We start from the raw sequence: 16,464 nt of genomic DNA, 5'->3' as shown, positions 1-16,464 counted from the left end.
TACAAAGTAAAATTTGCCAAACCTTATGGAGGACCGAAGCTCCAGTTAGTCCTATGCGGAGTCTATACTTTTGTGAAAATTAAAATGAAAATGGACTTCACCCAATCTGCACCTCAGATAATTGCTGACAAATAATGGAATAGAAACTAAGACATTACGAACAGTTTTATTGACACACAAGAATATGACATGAATAATGCAGTCAACAAAAATTGGCTATAGTACAAAAATAATAATGTAACGACAGTACATATTTACACCTCCATCCTCTAGCCCAGGTTATGTACATCCACCGACCACGTTAAAAAAAATGATGGCTGCTTTTTCCAATGACTAAACTGAAGCAGCCAAAAACAGCATGTAAGAATTCAACATTATTTGATGAACCGTGTATGTACAAACATTCAGTTGCTAGCACTGCCTTCCAACAAGCTCCTCAAGCTACAAAGAGCCTCTGCAGAGAGGCTACAGCATCTCAATTTCCGTTGGCGAGGAGGGGATGGCTCTGGCTCCATGTGGTCGAGGGAAGAAAAACATACAATGATCACAGTGAGATTATCAAATGTGTTCAGGCGTAGTGCCTCCATAACCAGGTCCCTGGCACATTTTTCAGGATCGTCGTGCCTCCTCAGGCCTCTGCGAACAAGGCTAACTGCATGCTGACTTGACATGACATCCCATATGCCATCGCATCCTATGATGAGGAATTCATCATCCTCTGTTAGAACAACTTGCCGGAACTCCGGTTCTGCAATCAAAGGTGAGGGACCACCCTTAGGTAACTTCATGTCCCAGTCCCCTAGTGCTCGGGTAACTGATAAAACCCCATTGAGATAACCATCATCTATGTAGCCACCCAATTCTTCAACACGCCTCCGTTCTGATGGATAAATAGGCCTGTGATCTTGAGACATGTCAATGGCCTCTCCTTTGCGACACAGAACTGCTCGGCAGTCGCCAGCATTGGCCACCATTAGAAGCCTGAAAGAAGTTTACCAGAAATCAGCAAAGCAAATATAGAGAAGGAAAGGCATCTCCATTCAATCTAACAATATCCATACATTAGATACGGTAATAAAAGCAAAATCTATCCAAATATTAGCAGGTCCAAGAAATATGAATTCCAATGAAAGGACAATAATTGTTGAAGCAATGATAGAGAACACCCCAATAATGCACAAGAACTGGATTTTATTAAGAGAAACTGCACGTATTACCTATTCTGATAAACTTTCCGTAACCTAAAATTGGACAAACTAATTTGTAATAGCTATCTCATTTAACATAATTAAAAAGCTCATTTTAGCTTATCATCATTAAGCTTATTTCAATTGATGGGAAAAACTTATTTTGTTTCTTTTATTTTCTACGAATGTAAATAGAAAAGCTTATCCAATCACAACTCAAGTAAAGAGAAATATAATCTAGTAAGCTGCTAAAAGTGTACTAATAAAGAAGAACCAAGAATGTAAAGTACGGATTACCTTCCAAATATCAAAGCAGTGAGGGCCGTGGTGCCTGATGAACTATTCACACTGCAATCATCGGCCAAAGCTGAATCAGCCAAAAGAAACGCCTTTCTGAGGGAATCCTCTACCTCTTCCAGAAATACACTATTGACTTCAGAAGTCTGTGGGAAACTGACATCTTCGAAGAAGAACTTTATGACGTTTTTTCTTATATAAGCTGCAGCTTCAGGTCCTCCATGGCCATCGAACACCTAGGATATTGCCAAACCTCAGTTACATTTAGAATATGGACGAACAAGTTAAAGAGACAGTGTAAAGTTGATTACCCCATAAAAAGCACTAGGTTTGGGAAAGTTGTATGGTGATCCCATATGAGATGACAAATCATCTATCCTTATATGTTCATCTTCCATGTATCTCCTTGGCCCAATGTCAGAAAAACTACCTGAACGGAGGGAAGGTATAAACTGCAGAACCGCAGATTCAAGAGCAGCATCCGAGATCCTGTCTGCAGACTTAGCATCCTACAAAAGGACAATTAAATACAAATCAGAAAAGCAAGAATCAATATATCGAAGGACTGGATGGTACTATGTTGCAAAACTTTGTTAATCCCCTAGAAATATTGATGCTCCAAACCACAAAAAGACAACAAGCTAACAATCAAATCAGAACTTCTAAAATCTATTGGAAATTCACGAACATATTCATGGAGGATTTGATCAGCAACAGATGTTAGCGAGCAACAATGTTAAACCTCTAGGCCCCCACTCCAGCAAAATCCCTCCCAGACACATCCATCTCAACCAATAAATTCAACTTCAAATGAACAGGCAGATCCCCTTACTATAGCTAAGACACAATTGGAATCTTCAGTTAACCTAAACATTCATTCCAAAATTTAACAAGTAAAACATGGAAGTAAATAACCTAAAAGATATCAACAAAATTCAGCTATCTTCACCTAAGTTCAACAATCACGCTAACCCGTGATCCAAATGTTTCTAGAAAATTTCCTTTCCAGAAGGGACCTTGATCCAAGAAAGCGAAATCAAAAGAATTCACATGATTGAACAAGCGAACAGAAAGAATTAAAGAACCCCATCAACTCTATAACCATCTATGTCATCCAACAACAGACACACAGCAAAATCCCAAGCAAAAGAAAAACGAAAAAGAGGGTTTTCAAAATCTAACTTCTTGTGAAGTGAGTAACTCGGCGGAGACCAACTCAGTGACACGAACTCTGTCAAAACTCGGAGGCAAATTAGTATCTGCATCTCCGATCTCGGGGACATCGCTACCCTTGTTTTGAAAATGCTTCACATCCAACACACCCACGTTCTGTTGACACACAACCTCTGCTTCAGCCACCATGTTCTGTACTTTCTCTTTTTCCACCTCTAAACTTCTCACGGGGAAAACTGATCAAAATCCGAATCCGAATCCGACGTTGTATAGAGCTGAAAACTATTGTGCTATGTTCCCAAAATACTTGATTGATGTTACAAAACTGTTTCGATTTCTTTCTCTTCTGTTGAGATTTCTGAGGATTTTTCTCGCGGTTTCCGTTGGGATTGGTGATCAAAAACTTCTGCCACGAAGGGGTTGAAACGCCATATAAGAGGCTCACTCTGGAACCGGCGGCTGCCGGTACCCTCGCTGGCTTCACGGACATGTGGAGTTTCTGGGACCACAAGCGTGTTTGCCTCGCACGCGTTGAGGCTTGGCTTAACCGACACGTGACGGTTTTACAGGTTGACGTGTGACCTTTGAAGTGTTGGGGAGTTGCGTATACGAAATGACAGGAAGGTCCTCAGTGGTGTAAGCTGTCAGTTTTGACTTGTGGGTTGGTTACGGTTGGGAGAGGGGTAATATGGGAAACTCTGATAGCGCCGACCGAGTAATATAACTGTCTTCTTGTGTTCATAGGTGCTGACGCGTTTGTCAGTCCCCACCAACATTGGTGATGTGTGACGTCATCCCCAGCCACTCTCTTTTCAATTTCTCCTCTTTGTTACCCCTCACACAATAACAAAAATATTACTCAAATCTATGTGAAAATGCTAAATAACTGTCAATTTGCCCTAATATCATATTCAATTTAAACAAAATTACCTCCTATAAAAAAAACAAATACTTGGTTCTACCAAAAGAATAAAAAATCATGTTATCATACATTCTAATTAAAACCTTCTTACATTATGATAAATAACAACTTGTAAAAAAATTATCTTCCTTTATCTCTATTTTGTCCCTATCAAAAGGTTAATTTTCATATTGTATGCAAACAGAAAATCTTAAATAATCTCAATTTTACTGAAGATTAATAATCCTTAGATATGGAAACGAAAAAATGAGTGAGTTTAAAAGATTATATAATCATATCATGAAGTGAATCCCATTACTTGATGATCCCACCCTACCCTAGGGATAGTATCTTTTGAAAAACTTAATATTTGAAACTAATCATATCCTATTACAATAATCACAAAGAATAAAAAGGCCCTTATTATGATTACTGTGATCATTAGGGGTTATATATATGAATTCAATTTCTTCTAAAACACTAACTACATCAATTTATTTGTTTATTTATTTATTTGACATCTTTGTTGGTTCCTTTTTCATATATAGATATAATTACATATTTAGAAATAAGAGGGATATGCATGGATTGTTGCACACAATAGGAACTGAAATTGAGGTGGATGTGTGAAAATGTCAAGTGGGTAGTATTATTCCTACTTTTTCCAAATATCTTCAAACCAAGTTAGGTAGTGGCTTGCAATTCATCAATTTTATTGTTTTCTATGTCTGTGATGAGTGCTATTAAAAAAAAGTTTAAATTATGCTGTGAGGAATAGTAAAGAATCAATCAACTAATTAACTTAATTTATTTGGGTGCATTTAGTAAATAATTTTTTCTGAGTTGGGGTCAAGGTTAACTATTTGGTTTGTATGTGTTGTTTAAAGTTCAAGTTCTATTCATTTATGTGCATCCAAATTATTCCAGAAATAGAATCTAAGAGTCTAGATGTATTACTTTGTTTAAATAATGTTACAAAACTGTGATTGAAATTTTGAAATAGAGCTTTCTGAATAGATATGGAATAGTTTATTTTAAATGAATGTGAATCATTTCAGTTTTTGACTGGAATTTAGAGAAAATGTTTATTGAATTAGTGATTGAGGAATGTTGATGTGAGAAAAGGAGAAAGATTATGTTAAAATGGATTCTATATTACAAATTTGTTTGAACAAATTTTATGATATGTAATTATTGTTTTTATATTATGTTTTTCTTTTTAAAATACATTAGTTTATTATTATTTTTTGTATTTATTTGATTGTTTTTTTCTCTAAGGATAGTATATTAATACATGTGAGCGTGAGAAGTAGTAGGAATATATGATGGTGTTAATATAAGAACTGCTGAAAATGAAAGCTTATAATAGTGATAGATTAAAATATGAATTATACCGTCTTTTTCTAAAACTTTATTAATCACAGTTCTTATCTTTAAAGTGTTTTGATTCTCTTGTAAAAATATATTTTAAAATACAATCTTTCAAAAATATATATATATATATATATATATATATATATATATATATATATATATATATATATATATATATATATATATATATATATATATAAATAAAAGTGTGTATCTAATAAGACTGGATGATATTAAATATTAACATAAGATTTTGAGTAGAAATTTAGAATGTTACACTATCTACCTTCTAAAATAATAATCAATTTAAAGTCCATTGTTTATATAATAATAACAAGTATAAATGTACCAGTAGGGACTGGATGTCAGATAGGTCGGACGTCCATAGTAGACCAAACACGCTACTTTTCGGTTCATATTCGAGGGTTCGGCGCACCAAGCCGGACGCCCGTGCGTCCGCAAACACGCAACCTTGCCCTCGTCATCCGGATAAACTGATGAGGCCAGCTGGTCATACCGCCTGCTAAACATGTCGCCTATAGAGATTGGCTGGCTGACAAGCCAAACTTTGGGAGACCGGCCGGCCATGCTGCTAATTAACCAGGTTTAAGGTAAGTTGAGGTTAAAAGCTATTGGGATGAATTGGGCCGTGATTAACTTTTCACTAATCCCAAGCCCATAGCGAAAACTATAAATACAGATCCAGGGTGAGTGGTAGATAGGTTGCATTTACTGCACATTTATTACTGTTCGATAGAAAAACGTCATTGCTCTCAACTGACTTTGGCATCGAAAGAATCTTTCGCAGGTCTCCCACCCGCGCACTGAAGGGGAAATTGAAGAGCGAGTACGGAAGACCGGACACACGGAGTACGAGCAGAGAAGGACGTAAAGACATCGGACGACACAGCACATCCGAAAGAATAAATAAGCATACGGATTTAAAACCTTTAACATTATTATCATATCAATAAAATAAAGTTATTAAGTGATTTTTTCTTTTAAAAAAATGACATCAAAATATATTTTTCCTTATAAATAGGTTTAAAATATACATCATTCTTCACTTATTTAAAACTTCAATCTCTATATATTTTTAAATATTTTATATTTTCTCTGGGTTTAAAATTTGTTATTAGATTCCACGCATAGTTGATCACATCTTTTATTTAAGGTATTATATTACTGTTCTCGTATAGTTAGTTCTCCTCTTAAGAGGAGTAGGAAGTTTTTAATTATCTGATCAAGTGGAGTTGTTACTTATAAGTTGAAAGTTTTTTTTTTTATTATTTGAGTTGTGAAACTTTTAGAAGTTGTTTTTCTTAAAAAAACCAACTAACTCTAAACGAGGAAAGCTAATTAGATATGAAATATTTGGATAATGATAGAATTGACAATTATATATCAATAAGAATTTGATTTGGTAACGTTGAGAATTACGGTATTTGTTATGAATTAGTTTGAGAATTGAATTGAAGTTTTTAACATTAATTTTGTTTTACATATGACAAGTGTAATAATAATTTGTTGAATTATGTGTATTAATTCTCTTTATTTGTATTTGTGCTATAAACTTTTTTCATTTAATGTTTTAAAAATAATTGTTTAAACATTGTTTTTGGTCAGAAGTGATTATTACTTATTTCATATATATATATATATATATATATATATATATATATATATATATATATATATATATATATATATATATATATATATATATATATAAATGAAAGTTTGAAACCGTGGAAGTCAACTTTGGATATTTTTTTTTCGGCCTAATAACCTAAAGTCTCATCCAATGTAAATGTCCATGTTTGAAACTACATCCATGAGAATTTTCAACTACAAATCTATCATTTTCTTTACTATTTTTAATACTCCAAATTGTATTATTAGAGTAGCTAATTCTTAATTTCATTGTAGCTGAATCTAATTATTCTCTTTGACACACATATATAAATATCTCATAATAATTTTTGGGTTCTTTTTGAATATGACTCGATCATCTATTTCTTAGGTTATTTTAAAAATTAGAAAATAACTTTGAAAGTTGATCCGCATATTTAACAAGTAATAAATATAATATTAGATTATGGAATTTATGATTGCAGTGAGTGCAGAGTCTAGTGAAATTTTGTGAAGGTGAGAGTAAGTGTTAGCTTTTGATTCAAAACGTCTCTCCGGCTGTAGCCTGCAGTGTTAGATGCTGCTTCAAGCAATCGGACTTTGAAATCTTCGTGACCCAAAGTGAGTAACGAGGAACAATACTTGGACCGTTATTGATTAGCCCACAAACTAACTTTAGAAATGGGCCTTTCTTCCTCCACTCCAAGTTTTCTTCTAGAACCCCATAACATTAGTGAAATGTCTTTAATACTCTTGATTAAAAAATATTAAAAATCCTAATATCCTTCTTTCGTTCCCTTCACTGCGCCGCTGAAACGTCCTTCCTTCCACCTGCACATTTCTCCTTCAAAGAATTGTTTGATGTCACCTTCAATGTTTCAACTTGTATGTTGGAAATATGGTGTGAACGATGCAATTATTGAATGCGATAATACAAACAGTGAATGTTGGAAATATGGAAATATGAGTATATGGTAAGTTGCTATTCTCAATGTAGGAAATTATACGGCAGTTGGGCCTTATGTTGAGGCAGTCAGAACCATAAGGCTAAGGGCATTATGATCTTAGTAAGGGACCTTTCAAAAAATCTGAGTTCCTTATCTCAACTTTCCATTCTCTCTCTAAGGACTCGGTTGTTCATTTTCCCTGCCTTCTCTCTACCATATTTCTGCTTTCTCTCTTCTAGCCCTCTTCACTGAACTACTGGAATTTTGTTTAGGTGACGCCAAAACATCTGCAGCATAGAGAACTTCGGAATGATCCGATCAATTTCGGATTTCTAAGTCGGTAAGCCCTCCATGCAAGCTCTTCTATGTCCTTGAATTAGCACATGCAATCTCTTTAGTTGCATGTGGCTTGTGCCTTCATTTTTCCTCCCATTTTTCCACTTAGTTCTAACTCTAAGAGTTGTTCCCATCGCCATTTTAGTGATTGTAGGGCACTGTTTAGGTCCTTGCTGTGAGGTGCTGTTAGATTTTTTCCAACGAGCTGTACGGTTCAGTCAAGTCACTCCAAAGTAAGGGGAGCTAGAATACTTTCTTATAAGTTGTTGTATGTTAGGTGTATGTACTTATTTATGCATCATTGTGTTGTTTGGGTTGCGTTTTTAAGTTCTGAGTGTATGGAATTATATGTGCTGAAATGTTCATCTGTGAATATGTGAACTAATGTTGTGTGAACTGCTTTAAACGTGTTGTGTGATTGCAACTGAGGATGTTTGATGAGTAAAATCTGATGTAGCAGCTATATGTTGAAAGTTAAGAGGATTATTAGTGTTTTGAGTTATTTTGGAGGAAGTGGGATAGTGAATTTGAGAGTTAAGGGTCTTGGGCTCTTGTAGTCTGTTGGGACAATATAGGGAGGTTATTTATGACTTGTTAGAGTCATCAAACTGATCAAAACAGGTGCAAAATGGTTGAATTGAATTTGGGTCCCTAAGAGGTGGAAATCAGTGTTTTAGAGCTGAATTTGAGTTGTAATTACTTTAGAATGGTAGTAGGAAGGTTTTAGATCATCTAGACAAGTTTAATTAAGTATAAACTACAGATTAGAGGTGTTAGAAGTTGGGAAAGATGACTAGAAATGGTAAAGGGTGTGTGAGTTGCATAACTCTACAGAACTTGCGTCCTGTAGATTATGCAGACTCGCTAAGCGAATGTTTTGCATAAGCGAGTCCTCACAATAAGGTGCTTTCTGTTTAGTCATTCGCATAGCGAGTTGGTGCGCTGTGCGAGTGACTGGAGAAGGTTGTACTCTGTCTGGTTATTCGCTTTGCGAATCTAGTCGTTATGCTACTAGTAGTGATTTGAGTTTAATGTCAATTAATTCGAATAGCGAATTTGGGGCGCTATGCGAGGGTTTAGGGTCTGATAATGTGTATTAGAATGTTTAGTTTAGCATAGCGCACAGACTTGGTGCGTTATGCGAATTTTAGCTGTCCCCCTATTAGGAAAGTTCGCTCAGCGCATCAAGGGTGGTGCGCTATGCGAATTTTAGCTGAAAAACACTCCCCTCGTCAGGAAAATTCGCTCAACGCACCAAGGGTGGTGTGCTGTGCAAATTTTTGATGTCTTGCCTTGCACCCTGGTGCGCTGTGCGACCTGGTTCAGTGATTTTCACATTTTTCATCATCTGTTTGAGTTGTTTGGTGTTGTTTGACTGCCAAAGTGTATGTATGTCTATATAACTTATTTGGGTGGCTTGATTTTGCAACAAGATTGAGGGTATGTTGTATTGTGTGTGAATTATAGTTTGGAAGTAGGTATGAAACAAAGTTGTGATTGGCGTAAGTATAACAGGTATGATTAATGGACATAATTCCATGGATCTCAAAGTGAGGTCACATGGTGGCACCCTATAGTGTTGGACGTAATTCCATGATTTTCAAGGAGAAGATTCATGGTGGTGCCCTTAATGTTTAGAATGATTTGCATGGTAGCTCAGTCTTGGAGGTGTTCCTGATGCTCCAATGGTCTTTCCTTCTCAAGTAGAGAGGATTGATCCATGTGGTGAGGAGTAGCAGGAGGTCCTAGTCTTGGGTGTTTCCAGTACGACCCAAGGTGAGTGATAACGGACTAACCTCGTGAGTGTGGTAGGGTGAAACCCATTGGCAATGGCTTTGCAAATCAGTAGAGGCCACTACGAGTGCATAACCCGTCATAGCTCGACAATCATTCTAGTCCGGACGAGTCAAGTTTAAGTACAACAAGTCATGTTTGTATAGTATAGTATATCCGTCTTTACTTGTATGTTGCCTGTGACTGCTATAAAATGATTTTTTTATATCTAGTTCACCCTTGCTTATGTATTCATGTTGCTTGGGTATGTTTTTCTTTTGCAATGATTATCCACTTGGATGTGAGCAGAGGTGGATGAGATGTCTCTGGAGCAGACTTTGGAGGAAGACGATGTTGCTGCTTAGTCTCCTCAGGATTCTCCTAGTGTTTCTTGTATTTTGAATTACTATTTAGTTGTTGAGGATTTTTTCGGTGATTCCTATCCTTGTGAAATACTTTATTTGCGTTTAAGTTTTAAATTATGTCTCATTCTGGAAATGACTGTAAAGTTTAACTACTTTATTTATAGTCTACACTCTAACTGTTCTCTTTTATTTAAATGTGAACTTACTATTTATTTATTTACTCAAGCCCATATAATTTATTTATTTACAATCTGAAGGACACGGTTCTTTTCTTTTTAAATTATTTATTTTGCTGACAGTGAAGACGGCGAACCCTGGCGTGAATTAAGCATGCAACATTGAAGATGATGTGGGTGCAAAATGGAAGCATCTAGGTGGCCACGTTTATTGAAGATGATGGCGGTGGAGCAATGTCTTGAAGCAATGGCATAATCATAATATGCAAAGTTGTTAAGTGAAACACTTTCTCAAAGTTCAGAAGAGTGGAACAAGTGAACATCTTCCTCCACCCAGACCAAAAAGAAAACCTGCTCATCCATCTCCACAGAAAGCTTGAAAAAAAGGGTTTGAATATTCACTATATTTTTCGTTTCATTATTTAATATGATTGTATGCCCCACGAAGCTTGCAAGTTCTCACATTTCTTCTCTGCGGTTCTTGAATCCATTGAGGAAGGTGAAGATGGAGGTGCAGTACGAATTTATAAAAAAACTCCAGGGATAAAATGGGGATATTGAAAATGAAGGGGGTGCTTGAGAAAATATGGGAATGTAGGGAGAAATTTCCAATAATATTGTTCAGCGACAGCATTGATTAGGCCCAAACTGAAACATTTGACCCAAAACAAAAAATAAATGGAAGACCATTTAAAGGAAAATTAATCATCCATGTAAACTATAACAAGCTTATTTTCAATTATTTCAACCAGAAAAATAATCCATGTACTAAAAATGATATTTAATGCTTATAGATAAATAAATAAATAAGTGTAATGAAACGCTAAGAAAAATATATATTAAAGATAGCATTAACATTTTTATTATTTATTTTTATAGAATCGATAACAAGACTTCTAACAATTTTACAAACGGCTCTAACCTTCAATTTTCAATGTGTTCATTCATCTCCTAAGTACTTGTCATCAAAAAGCAAAATAAATATATAATTAATAGAAATGTAAATAAAATATCTCGGTGATTATACTGTTTATAATATTATCTATGGTGTTTATAAGTTTTACTTGGATGGGTCTAGTGGTCCATTTACCATAATAAAACGATAGTGTTTGATCATACTCTAATAACTGCTACAAAATAGTCGGTGTGCTACAAGTATTAGTTTTGGTTTACCGATTTACTTAGAACGTATTTAGTTATATAATTTATGTTGCATTGTTCAAAAACATAACCAATACAATACAATATTGTTTATTTGTTGTAAATTTACATTGATTTTGATATGTTAAAACATTTTATAATATATTTTAAAAATAACAAAATCAATTTTAAAGGTACTATAAAGGGATCGTTCAAATTATTAAAACTTACGAAGTCATGATTAAAATTTAAGTATTGCTTTTTTTTAATATGTCAATTTTATACAAGAGAAAATACTACATAAAATTTCAAATCAATAAAGGAAAACGATACACTGGAAAAGGGGGGAAATATATCAACCTATTCCAACAATCATTCAACACTCTCCTTTTATTATTCTAAGTTTCTAAAAAAGAACAAACAAAAAAAGCTAAAATAGAATAATAAATAAAAGTACTTATTATGTAGGTGTTGTTGGGGTATTTTGTATCATCTATTGACAAGTAATAAATAAAGTGCAATTGAATTTGAATATGTATTGATTCACTTATTCATTCATGCTAATTAGATGTAACTCGAGTTTATGGTTTTCCAGAAAATTTAAATAAAATTTATTTAAATTAGATTTTAAGAAAGAGAGTTTGCTTAAAAAAACAAGAACACTAAAATTTTAATTGAAAGTTTAAAAAGAAAATTATTTAATTAAAAAAATTAAAAGAAATAAATTACAATAAAAGAATAAATATGTAGTCTTTTTTTAGCACTAAAAAAATGTAAGAGTGCAGAAATACTAATAGTTCGTGAAATGGATAGAATTGAGGTATGGTTAAATTTTATATTATGATATCACACTAGTACAAGCAGGAGAAAAGACAGCGGTTGTTTTTCATTATAGGCACCGGTTCTCGAACAGAGGCATATGCAGACGAGGCAAAAAGTGTACCACTTTTGGCCTCGGTTTGAACCGAGGCATACAGAGAGACGATTTGGCATCGGTTCAAATACAACCGAGGCCGTATGTTCCACCTACTGCTTCGGTTGTAGTCTGAACCGAGGCAGTAGAGGTTTTTTTTTATTGCACCCTACTGCCTCGGCTGTAATCTGAACCGAGGCAGTAGAGGTCTTTTTCTTTTTACGCAATACTTTCGGCCTCTCTTGTGGTCATAACCGAGATCATTCCACTCTACTGCCTCGGTTGTACTCTGAACCGAGGCAGTAGAGTTCTTTTTTTTTTTTTACGCAGTGCTTTCGGCCTCGGTTGTGGTTTTAACCGAGGCATATATCGCTTTTCTACCTCGGTTGTGACACCAACCGAGGCATATATCACTGTTTTTTTTTTTAAAATGAGGTCTGTTTCTGCGACATTCCCCACAACAGAAACAAACCTGCATATATATTTACAGCCAGAACAGTCGAGAATAATCCAGAAACGTATATTTTGAATGAAAATTATAATAAAACATAAATACATTCAATTGAATCATAAATCAACTTCTTATAAGCATAAATCAATCAAATTATAATCCTAAATCAAGTTTGAAGCATAAATAAAACTGAATGTACAATGTTAAACTAATAATAATGTAGAAAAACATCAAACAACTTAGAAACATTAACTTAGAACTTAGTATATCTTAATATCTAGTATATACTATTATATAAATGAATTACATATTTAGCCAGTGCTTTCCTCACAAGTTGAAGTGACTTCTCCGGAATTGGAGCAGTCCTATTGAATTTCTGCATAAAATACAATGATTTAACTTAGTGTATTTGAAATCTAAACTATAGGGAAAATAAAATTGAAACCTAAATAATACCGTTTCCCATCCACTGGTGTAATGTGCACGAATAATGGTCATCATCCAAAACATGACGTAGTAACCACATTCATATGACCCCGTTTGTATATTACACTACAATATATCATCATAATTATAAAATGTTAAGTAACATCAATTGAATGGAACCAAATGTAAATGAGTATGGACTAAAATACCAAACCTTAAGGGCAACCCATGCAAGCTTTTTAGCTGTAGCAGTAGATCTCCCAGATAACATCATATGTGTTGCAAGGGAACTATTAAAAGCAATTCCTTTAGCATACATTTATATATAAAAAAAGTAGAAACATTGAGATTCTTACCAATCTACTACATGTCTAAGAGAGCTGGGAGGAGACTTCTGCAATGAACAAAACCAGACAGCAGTGTTCTCCGGTATGGAGATCACAAGTAGCTGCCAATGACACCTGAAATTGGTAATAACTTCTGACTTCTGCTTCATTATTTTTTCTTCAAGCTTCCTATATCCACCACGAGACAGTATGTGTGGATTTTTATTCTGAGCGCTTATTCCCTGTGCTTTTGACCTTTTTTCCTGTGACAATATGAAACAATTGTCATAATATAGAACTATGAATGATGAATTGAATGATTTTACTGTACTTACCTGCCACGCCTCGGATGAACGAAGCTCTACAAACTGACGCCATGTTGCTTCGTCAATTGCTGAATATTTGGAACATGGATTTTCATTACTTTTTGGTCCAAATATATATCTAGACGTCAATTTTGTCTTAAACCCTCGAAATCTTTCTGCAATTGCAGATAAACACTTATTCCTTAAGCTCTCGATGTTTGGCATATCAAATGTTATCTGCAACAAAGAAAGTAATAACCTTATATCAATACAGATTTATCAATATAATGAATATAGAAGATGGAGCAATATTGCTTAACTTACCAATAGATCTTGCCAGATGAGATTCCGATCAGCCTCAGAAACATGGTCAAAGGATGGAGTAAGTATAGAGATACGATCACGTGCCAATACTCCAAGGTAAGACCTAAATACATCTGCATTTGGGCCAGATGCAACTCCAGTGACCACGTCAATAATGATAGGTGTCCTCTCACCTGCATTTCTTCTAAGTATAAGCTGTCGTAACCTCGTTGCTCCTCTCGTCCGTCTAGAAGTGGTGGGGACTTCATCGCCTGACGAATGAGGTGACTCAGCCATATATCTGTCACAATAAATAAGATGATATATAAATAAAGCACTTATAAAATAACATATTATTTAACAATTGCCATAAATATTTACACAAACATGAAATTCATACATAATCATATGGATTGGTCATATATATATTCCCTCATTGTGATCTTCTCGTATTGCTTGTATGTCATCAATTAGAGGGTCGTCATCCAAATTTATTGTCGTTTTAAATGGATGGCTGTCAGCGATATGAAGATTACTTATATTCTCTTCTTTATCTTCAATTTGCCTTTTTCCTTGGAGAGCAACATACCAATGGTCAGACGCAGGATCTTTGACATAAAAAACCTGACTTGCTTGATATGCCATGATGAACGGTTCGTCTCTATAACCAACCTTTCGAAAATCAACAAGTGTCATACCAGATTCATCTATTTTGACACCACTCTTATTGTCTACCCACTTACATTTGAAGAGTGCAACGGAAAACTTAGTGTAATCAACTTCAAATATCTCTTCAATTCTACCATAGTATCTCATGGATCCAACTATAGGATTTTGATCTTTGGATGTTGAAAACTGTAGTGACTCAGCTTCTAGACTGACGCCACTATTTTGTACTGTGCTTTTATCATCCAAAGTCTTTGTATAGAATGTGCAATTATTAATTTCGTAGCCTGTACAACATACAACATCAAACTTCAAGCCATTTGCTAACCACAACAAAGTCTCAGAGGACCGTGATTCTTTCGAAACTTCAGATTTGAACCAGGACAAGAATGTTCTGTTATGCTCCATCAACTGCCATTTCTCTGATTGTCGTGGATAGTTGTCCCTTACAACGGCTTTGTGTGCTTCCAAAAATGGGATCACTTCATCTGTGTTGTTTAATATGTACAAATGTGCTTGCATCAATTCTTCACGACTTTTCGTCACCACATTGACACCTCGGATGCTTTTACTTGTAGAATATCTACTCAACCATGATGTCCGAGGGACTCCTATCGGATTTGCTTTAGTCATATACTCAGAGCAAAACTCAATACTTTCTTCAGCAATATATCTTTCAATCATCGAACCTTCTGGACGATATTGATTTTTGACGTACCCTTTCAAAATCTTCATATAACGCTCAATAGGATACATCCATCTTAAGTATACTGGTCCACACAACTTTATTTCTCTGATCAAATGAACAAGTAAATGCACCATGATGTCAAAAAAGGATGGAGGGAAAAACATTTCTAGTTGACACAAGATGATGATAATTTCGCTTTGAAGTTCATCTAACTTTGTAGGATCGATGACTTTACTACAAATTGACGAGAAAAATGAGCACAATCGAGTTATGGTCAGCCTAACTTTTTTGGGCAAAATTCCACGAATTGCCACTGGTAACAACTGTTGCATTAAGACGTGGCAATCGTGAGACTTCAGTCCAACAAGCTTTAAGTCCTGCATTGACACTAAGCTCTTGAAATTTGAAGAGTATCCTTGTGGTACCTTGATACTCTTTAAACAAAGACAAAAACTTATCTTCTCTTGTTTGGACATTGTGTAACATGCAGGGGGCAAATAAGTACGTTTACCAATCTCTCTTGGTGCCAACTCTTCTCGGATCTTCATGTCAACCAAATCCAAACGCGCATTCACTCCATCTTTTGTTTTTCCCTGGATATTTAGTAGTGTACCAATCAAGCTATCACAGACATTTTTCTCAACATGCATGACATCTATGCAATGTCTAACATCTAACTTTGACCAATATTGAAGATCAAAGAATATTGATTTCTTCTTCCAAGGGGTCGTTACAGAAGACTTCTTCGACGTTTTCCCAAATATATGATGTACTTTATTAACTTTCTCAGCAACTTCAAGTCCAGTAAGTGGAATGGGTGCATTGTCTTTCTCTTGTTCTCCATTGAATGCTTTCTTTAACCTTCGATATGGATGATTAGATTGTAAAAATCGCCGATGACGCATATACACTGTCTTCCTTCCGTGTTTTAATTGTTGAGCTGCAGTGTTTTCTTCACATATAGGACATGCTTTATGACCCTTCACACTGTACCCCGACAAATTACCGTAAGCTGGGAAGTCATTAATGGTGCAAAATAACATGGCATGCATCATGAAAGTTTCTGAAGCAAAGGCATCAAATAT

At 35.0% G+C, this 16,464-nt stretch overlaps 1 protein-coding gene across 1 annotated transcript; it reads right to left on the bottom strand.

Annotated features, from left to right (window-relative positions):
• Positions 1 to 140: 140 nt before the first annotated feature.
• Positions 141 to 3,069, bottom strand: LOC124829712 (putative protein phosphatase 2C 49). The gene is made up of 4 exons (XM_047303275.2): positions 2,667 to 3,069; positions 1,796 to 1,993; positions 1,485 to 1,720; positions 141 to 981 (listed from the first exon to the last, which is right to left on the bottom strand). Exons 1-4 carry the CDS (start codon positions 2,844 to 2,846, stop codon positions 405 to 407), a joined length of 1,191 nt encoding a protein of 396 aa, XP_047159231.1. The 5' UTR covers positions 2,847 to 3,069; the 3' UTR covers positions 141 to 404.
• Between the last annotated feature and the right edge of the window lie 13,395 nt (positions 3,070 to 16,464).

This window comes from Vigna umbellata, chromosome 8 (assembly GCF_029865625.1).
Source record: "Vigna umbellata cultivar VRB3 chromosome 8, Vumbellata_1.0, whole genome shotgun sequence".
NCBI lineage: Eukaryota > Viridiplantae > Streptophyta > Magnoliopsida > Fabales > Fabaceae > Vigna > Vigna umbellata.
This window is presented reverse-complemented; position numbering and strand designations above follow the sequence as displayed.

What these genes read in the sequence shown, in the direction of transcription:
- LOC124829712 (XM_047303275.2), bottom strand. Translation starts at nt 2,846, where the DNA reads ATGGTGGCTGAAGCAGAGGTTGTGTGTCAACAGAACGTGGGTGTGTTG. An exon ending in AGTTACTCACTTCACAAGAA is followed by an intron (nt 1,994 to 2,666) that starts GTTAGATTTTGA and finishes GTCCTTTTGTAG; the next exon opens with GATGCTAAGTCTGCAGACAG. An exon ending in AACCTAGTGCTTTTTATGGG is followed by an intron (nt 1,721 to 1,795) that starts GTAATCAACTTT and finishes GCAATATCCTAG; the next exon opens with GTGTTCGATGGCCATGGAGG.